Source organism: Salmo trutta, chromosome 9 (assembly GCF_901001165.1).
Source record: "Salmo trutta chromosome 9, fSalTru1.1, whole genome shotgun sequence".
In the NCBI taxonomy this organism is placed as follows: Eukaryota; Metazoa; Chordata; class Actinopteri; order Salmoniformes; family Salmonidae; genus Salmo; species Salmo trutta.
Window position 1 is genome coordinate 25,996,351 of NC_042965.1, and position 8,258 is coordinate 26,004,608.

Sequence of the window (8,258 nt, forward strand, 5' to 3'; positions counted from 1 at the left end):
TGACCCCAGCACATTCCCCTCCAAGTGAATGCTCCAGAAAATGACTTTACAATGTGCTGAGATAAGTGTCATTTAGAGAGGGAGAAATTGACATTGATTGTGTGTGTGTGTGTGTGTGTGTGTGTGTGTGTGTGTGTGTGTGTGTGTGTGTGTGTGTGTGTGTGTGTGTGTGTGTGTGTGTGTGTGTGTGTGTGTGTGTTTGTGTTTGTGTGTGTGACACTCAAAGCAGATTGTTAAACAGTGTGCTGTGCATTTATTCCATGTGGACGATATAGTAACTGGCAGTGCTTATGCTGCTTTCAGTATGCCTTATACTCAGTTAAAATGAACCACTTTAAAATGACGTCTTCATTCCCGCTCACATGTGTTGGGGTACACAAGGTTAGAATTGTCCCATAATAAGAAACAAATGATCCCATATTATAAATCCAATGTTAACAGTATACTGTGGGCTTTTGGCATCTCCAAAACTTTAAAAGTACAGTAAGATTGATCCAGTTAAGTCTGCTATATTTAGGGCCAGCCCCAAGAGTCAGTGTGTAATAATCTAACCCCCGTGTGGTGATGGGCTAAGCCTATTTACTCATGTTGCCTTTAACGTCATAGCTGTACAGTGTTACATGATATGATTGAAATGACATCATGCCATGCTGATTTAAACTGCTTTATTTCTAAATGGAGGGTAGAGGGAGGGAGTCCAGGGTCAAACACAGCAGGGGAAGAAGAAGAAGAGTCCAGGCAGGTCACAGAGGAGCAGGGAGAATGATGATCCACTATACATTGAGATTCCATGGCCGCCCTGTTGCCACCAAAAGTTCTATGACAATCACATTCTAGAATGCAAGAGAATGTTATTGTCGCAGAACGATTTGTGCCAACACAGGGGCGGTTGTTTGCTGAGCTCCATGGTTATTTATACAACCACAGAAATGTATAGCGCCATCCATCAGCACAGTAAAGTATCTTACAAACCACCATTTTAACTGTTTAAGAATCAAGTAAAAAATAATACAAAAAAAATAAGCTGCTGGAAAATTCAAGGACATTCAAATCCATATGACCAATATTGTAAAGGATTTTCTCAATTCATGACATTTATCTTCTGCATTGACTGAGTTCCGATAGAAATAACCCCAACTCCTGCATACATAGGTCTGCTCCTGAATCATGTTCATCTGATCACATTAAATAAATGAATCTCATTCAACATATTCAGTGTTTACTCTGTTTTGTTCACATTAGCTTTGCCTTGCTTGGAGAGCCCACCAGGAAGAAAAAAACTTTAAATATGAAATGAACAGAAAACAAAAAATGGCTCAAAATAAATAAATAATACATATAGCTTATCCAATCGCAGCCCTTCGTTAGAGCATGAGTCCCTCTGTCTGTGTCAGCTGGTTTCCCAGGGCTCTTCTGTCCCACGGGGGTCACTAAACGGCCATGTTTGAAAGGACAAAATGCAATTTTCACCACAAAATGCCATGTCAGCAGCTAACCCTTACCTCACCTTTGATCTTACTCAGATCCTTAACAGTTACCATAACCATAAATGAAGACCAAATATATAATGTGCTTGCTAAATAGTTCTGGTATACCTCCCTTTTGTCCATTCTAGCAGGCCATCTAGTGACTAGTGTCCCTCAGGGAGAGCTCTCTGGACAGATTCTCTATCACCACATCTGTTTTCTGTGCTTACCAGTGTGAGGACATCCACAGTATACAATAACAGCCAGCTAGTACCACTAGAAGTGGATCATTAGCAAACACACAGTACTCATGCAGGCTCTTATCAAACACACACACACACACACACACAGTATCTCTCTCTCTCTCTCTCTCTCTCGCTCTCTCTCTCTGTCTCTCTCACACACACACAGTCTCTCGCACACACACACAAGGGTAAGCAGAATTTCCCACAGGAGCGTAAAAGGGTTGTTGCCGACAGCCCTCGTCCCATAGTGTCATAACACAGCAGTCACAATTACAGACATAGCCTATGTGAGGGAGAAAACACAAAGAGCATCATGACATGTCAGTCTCTGAGCAATACTATACATAAAGAGCAACCATAAAGAGTCACAGTACCTCTCAGAAATAAAGGAAAGTGCCAGATAGAAGTCCGGTCAGCCAGTGCAGGCACATTCCCAAATCAATCAATTAATCCATCTATCAATCATTCATTAATAAAGTATTACATTATCTTATGGGATGAATGTCCTTCCAGAAACAGTTGAGGATATACAGGACCTTTCAGTGTTATAATCAATATCAACTAGAGTTTTTTTCAAAACTGTTTGAAATGTTTGTGTCAGGCCAGCGGTAGGTGGCTGAGTTCCTCCTCTCATAAACATCCTCTGCTCTGTTCTGTTCCATGGGGAGAAGTGTGTTCGGTAATAGCAATGTCCTTTCAGGCTGAAATCAGGTGAATCCACTCAAACAAAGCTAACCAGTCACTGTCCATTGTCTTTAATAGAAAAAAAGACTATATACTGCATTGCAAAAATCTCTTAATGTCCGAATTTGCTTTCCTTGTCCCAATTTGGGAAAGTATTTATTCTCTTTACAATGTAATATGCTTTAAGCACTTGGAATTGTGCTATATAGATTCAATGTACAGACCCAATCCATGTTGATGTTGATGGAACAAGGTAGACCAGTATGAAAAAAAGTATGAACATGGATCTCACTACTGTAAGTCGTTCTGGATAAGAGCGTCTGCTAAATGACTAAAATGTAAATGTAAAAAATGTGGAAACAGCGGTCACCCTGTGGTGTAGCGATACTGGGGGAGAGGTAAAACTGTACCTTTAAGGCTCTCTGCGAGGCACTCTGAATCCCAAATGACACCCTATTCCCTACATAGTGCACTGCTTTTGACTAGAGCCATATAGGCCCTGGTCAAAAGTTGTGCACTATAAAGGGAATAGGGTGCCATTTGGGATTTAGAGTGTGTTAAGTGGTTTCTTCTCTTCATCTTCTTTTAGTCCACCTGCACCGACCCAGAGCCAGGCAGGTGGAAACAAATTCCTGATCCTTCATTTTGCATTCACCTATATCCTTTGTTTTTCAGTGCAGATGAAGAAAAACACACGAGTAGAGGAACCAATAATGGACCATTGAGATGCACCCGCTGTCCTCACACAGCCAGAGGCAAGGTATGTTTGTTTTACAAAGGAGTCTTTCAAAATATAGCCTAAGCCCCACACTACAGCAGTGGTGGGGATCAGCGTTTGAGAGGGAGTTGAACAGTAAAAGCCTTGTTGTTGTATCTCTCATGTTGATAACATCTCTACAGGAACGCATGCTATTCCTGAGGCAGGAAAAAAGTAACTATGCAGACATAAGTAGACAGACGACTTGGGTCTTGTGTGTTCCTCATGGTTCTGCCCTCTGATAGAGGTACTTAAACAGGCTGACAGGTATTTGAGTTAATTCTCAGTCCTCTATCTCTCCAAAACATCATCTCCTCATGTTGTTCTGTTTTGTTTTTCAGACGGCTAATAAAAGGATACTGTATTGTTTTAAAGAATGGTGTGTGTAGATCAGGAGTTCTCAGTGACGAGTGGCGTATAGGGTTGCAAAATTCCAGGAACTTTCAATACATTTCCTGGTTTTCCCAGAAATCCAGGCTGGAGGACTCTGGATTTCCTGCTAATTCCCTCCTGATTCTGTGAATCTTCCAACAGGGATTTCAGGAAAACAATGGCATTTATTGAAAGTTTAAATAATTTTGCAACCCTAGTGGTGTTCTTCTGTACCCAAAGTTTCTCAATTTTAAATTAAACAGATTTCCCAGACAACCTTAATATGAGTCAGTCAATCAGACTCTGATGAGAGTAGCGCTACACTGTCATTTTACCAACAACAACATGTCCTTAATGTCACGAGTGACTACAAATACAAAATGGCGTTTTCTTTCCCTCCTCTCTTCCTCCTCTCCATCCACTTTCTGTGCATAATATGTGATGCTCACACCTCAAAACATCCCTCCTACCTTTTAATAAAATATCATGATCAGATTAGTACACAGTATCATGCTAAAGCCCCCCAGAGTAGAAGTCACTGAACATATATTGCACATACTCTCCCCACACTATGTCCTTGCAATGGGCCGTCACAGTTCTCCAGGTAACAGCTGGACTTCTGCAGATACGCACCAAGGGACTAAAACAACAAGCCCTTAGAGAGTTTCTTTCTTACACAAGGTCTTTTTAACCCTGTTGCGAGGTGAGCTTTTCTACAGCTATTCTGAGTCCGCATTCTATTTGGAAAGTCTGCAGCAGTTCACGGTAGAATTGGCAGCCCTTCGTAATGTCATCAATTACAATCTAAAATCAGTGAACATTTTCAAAAAAGGACAGAATATTTGTGCTGTTTTGTAAACCTCAACGGGTTTAGAGGGGAGTGAAAAGAAGGGACTGACCTTACAGGTAATCTGTTTAAGGCCCCTTTACTAAAAGAATGTTGCCATTGGTGTCCTTACAGAGCAACCAGTCTAGAAGAAGGTGCCCTTGGTGTTCTTACAAAGGATCTTCTTGAAGGCTTTCCTGAAGTCCTGGTTGAAGATGGTGTATATGACGGGGTTCAGACAGGAGTTGCAGTAGCCGATCCAGAAGAAGAACTTAAAGAGGGGATCAGGGAGGGCGCAGGTCTCAGGACAGATGGCCTGCAGCGAGTAGGAGAAGAAGAAAGGGAACCAACAGACGACAAACACTCCAATCACCACAGCCAGGACGAATGTGAAACGCTTCTCTCGGTTCACCATGGCTTTACGACGTGCCGCTCCTGGAGTGGTGTCTGGCTTAGACCTCCTCCCCGCCACCAGCCGAGCCCCCTTAGATGTGGCGATCATGTCCCTGTACTTCTGGATGGTGGCAGGGGAGTGGATGCCGGGTGAACCCGCCATGCTAGGGGTGTTGACTCCCCTCCTCCCCCCTCCCTCGTGCTCCATGTCACTGTCAGAGCTGTTTGAGCTATCCCCATTATTGTTATACTTTTTCCCCTTCTTCCCCTTCTTCCCCTTCTTCTCCCCATCTTTGGGTTTGGCCTCGGAAAGTGGGGGAAGGGTGGAGGAGGGAGAGGGAGAAACTGAGGAGGGTGAGGGACCCAGGGGTGAGGTAGGAGGGGAGGTGGTGGTTGGGGTTGGAGCTAGAGATGGATCCGGAGGATGAAGGAGGTTATTGGGGGTGGGAGAAGAGGGGGTCTCATTGGCCTGGTCGGGGGATAGTGATGGAGTAATAGCCAGGGTGGGTGGTCTGATGCTGGAAGTTTTGTGGGGAATAGCTGGGGTTTTCCCTCCCTCCTCCTTCCCGTTGGCTTGGATCCCCCGAGGGGTTTGACTTGGGGTGGCACAGCCCACCCCATCCTTCCTGGGCTCGCCTGGCGGGTTCTGTGTGCGCTGCTTGGCGATCTGGTAGATCCTCATGTAGACCAGGATCATGATGAGACAAGGGGCGAAGAAGGAGCCGACAGTGGAGTAGAGAATGTACCAGCGCTCGTCATTCAGCTGGCACTGAGGCCCCCTCTCACTACCCTCGCCACCTGGCTCGCTCTTATTCAGCGACAGGAGAGGAGGAAAGGAGATGATGGCCGAGATGAGCCACACCACCACGATGGAGGCTTTGATACGCATGGGTGTGCGCTGGCGGGAGTAGGTAACCCGGCTGATGGACAGGTAACGGTCTAATGAGATGGCGCACAGGTGAGCTATAGAGGAAGTACAGAACAGAACGTCCAGCGCCAAGTAGATCTCACACCACAGAGACTTGAAGTACCAGTAACCCAGCAGTTCATTGGCCAAGGAAAACGGGATGATGAGGGTTGCCACTAAAATGTCCGCAGCTGCTAGCGACACTAAAAACAGGTTCTGTGGTCCTCTGAGTGCACGGCTGGTCAGGACTGCGATGATGACAAAGATGTTTCCCACGATGGTAAAGACTATCATGAGGGTGATAGCCGTAGCAAAGAGCGCCGTGGCTTCGGCGGAGTAAGGGGCCAGTTGCAGGGAAGAGACGCTCTGATTGCAGGGAAGAGATAAACCGCTGGTCGAGCTATTAGTGTTGCCCAGCCCCACTGAACATGCACTATCCAAAGGGGATGCCATGACTAACACGATGGATGGGGTTGATTAAAGTGGTTAATAAAATGTTATAGTAATTAATATGTTTGTTTTATAGTCCTTGAGGATGGCTGAGGTAAAATTTATATCCTAAAAAAGCAGTCCTATAGCTGAGCTTGTTTATGTTGCTGTCAAAGCATTCACTGAAAAGTTTAGGGAAAAAAGATTAGCCTCCTATAACTGATCTTTCTACAGCTTATAAAAAGTCATAATTTCGTGTTATCGCAGTTCATTCACCTTCTCCTGCCAATTTCATCATCCAAGTCCATTTTAATCAGTCAAACGCTAAACTATGCCCATGGAGTGCGCCAGTGGTCAATGGTTTTCTATTGAGTGCGATGAATACAGTAGAGCGCAAATACATTTTCCGTCGATCTGGGCTATGTGGAATACCTACAGTATGAAATTAAACCGCTCAAACAATTAAAAGTAGTCCAGCACACAAAACAGAATGGATTGTAATCTCACAGCTGCTTGATTATTTTCTATATTTTAAAGAGGGCGGTTACAGAAATAGCCTTTCAATCTAATTTCTGACTATAATACAAGGCGACACAGGCGAGATTGGGAACAAGTTACAGCCATCTTTTCCTCAGTAGGATAACCAACTTCAGATGTCAGTGTGCGCGCCGTTTCTCCCCCAAAACCCCGCTGTCTCTGAAGAGACGCAAACAGCAAGGCTATTTGAGCATATACAAGCTGTGTATGTAGACTAATTTAAGAACAAATTATTCTAACAAATATGTAATTATAACAAAAATATTGGTTTGAACAGATTTATCTCATACAATGGATGAGCTTCGGCAGACTAACTGGTGTGTTAGCAAAATATGTCCTCACATTATTCGAGTAAAGTGTACTTCTTAAATAATAAGTTGTTTCTGAATGGAACTGTGAAGTTAGTATTTATGTTGTAACTTGAGCACGTCCTCAATGTAGCCAAAAAACGTTCTGGAATTCATGAAAACAAAACCGTGTCCAACATAATTCCAAGTTGCGCATTGAGTCCATCACCCAGATTCGTTGCGTTGCTGTTTCAGTTTCCTTGTGTTTCCTCGTTACTAGAGCTCACATCTCGGTTTGGTAGGAATGTGTGCGAGTGTTTAGTATATCCAAGCGCAGAAGATGCGCAGTCATGCTTTGGCTGGCTCGTGGCCCCTAGTTCGGTCTATTCGTGCAGTGGTACTCCTGAGTGCAGCGCCTCTTTGCCTCTCTCCTCGAGTTTATCAGTTTGTCTCGCAGCATCTCCAGGAGTGAGCGTGACCGCGAGCCCTGGTCTAATAACGGGAGCGCCTCTCCTCTCCTCCTCGCGCTTCTCCAACCCGAGTGATGTCAATACGGGCGTCATGAGACCATGCCGTCTCTCTCTCTCTCTCTCTCTCTCTCTCTCTCTCTCTCTCTCTCTCTCTCTCTCTCTCTCTCTCTCTCTCTCTCTCTCTCTCTCTCTCTCTCTCTCTCTCTCTCTTTACCCGCTAACACTGTCCATCGGTACGCCGTTATATCTTTAATGTAAAACACTGTAGTAGAACCCGTCCACGATGCTTTGGTCAATTAACTCTACAGAATGCATAGGTCTCCAGCTGGAACACACTCATTTATCTGTCTACAAAGACCTACAGTGTGAGTTTCTAACTCTATAATCACCACCATCATCACCATCAATCATCATCATCACTGTTAAAATAAAGGTACAAAATAATAATAACATTATGATCACCATCATCATTATAATCATCACCCTTCTCCTCCTGATCATGATTTCATTGTTGGTTCCATAATGGTCTATTGGCTACTCAGCAAGATAAAACCCTATTGTATGCTACCTTATGTTCCCATGAATTAGCCTCTTGACCGCTGCTTGATGAAGACAAAACACTGTTGTTAGTGACATGGATTGATCAAATGCTTATTGTTCAATAGTGAAGAGAGTGGAAGCACATTAAACTGACACACATACAGAAGTGTGCATTGCAAGCTTGTCTCATAGACTAGACACAACAAACAAAAATCCAGGACACTCTAATAAGTCTAGTATGGTACCTTTGGTATGGTTACATAAGACATAAGGTTTCTTAAGCCAAAGGTTGCGTGATCGAATCTCCTCACAAACAACTTGCTCATTTTAGCTAATTAGAACGGT

At 43.9% G+C, this 8,258-nt stretch overlaps 1 protein-coding gene across 1 annotated transcript; it reads right to left on the reverse strand.

Moving 5' to 3' along the window:
* Positions 1 to 2,975: 2,975 nt before the first annotated feature.
* On the reverse strand, positions 2,976 to 7,440 carry adra2b (adrenoceptor alpha 2B). The gene has a single exon (XM_029763283.1). It carries the CDS (start codon positions 6,101 to 6,103, stop codon positions 4,496 to 4,498), a length of 1,608 nt encoding a protein of 535 aa, XP_029619143.1. The 5' UTR covers positions 6,104 to 7,440; the 3' UTR covers positions 2,976 to 4,495.
* Positions 7,441 to 8,258: the final 818 nt, after the last annotated feature.

What these genes read in the sequence shown, in the direction of transcription:
- adra2b (XM_029763283.1), bottom strand. Translation starts at nt 6,103, where the DNA reads ATGGCATCCCCTTTGGATAGTGCATGTTCAGTGGGGCTGGGCAACACT.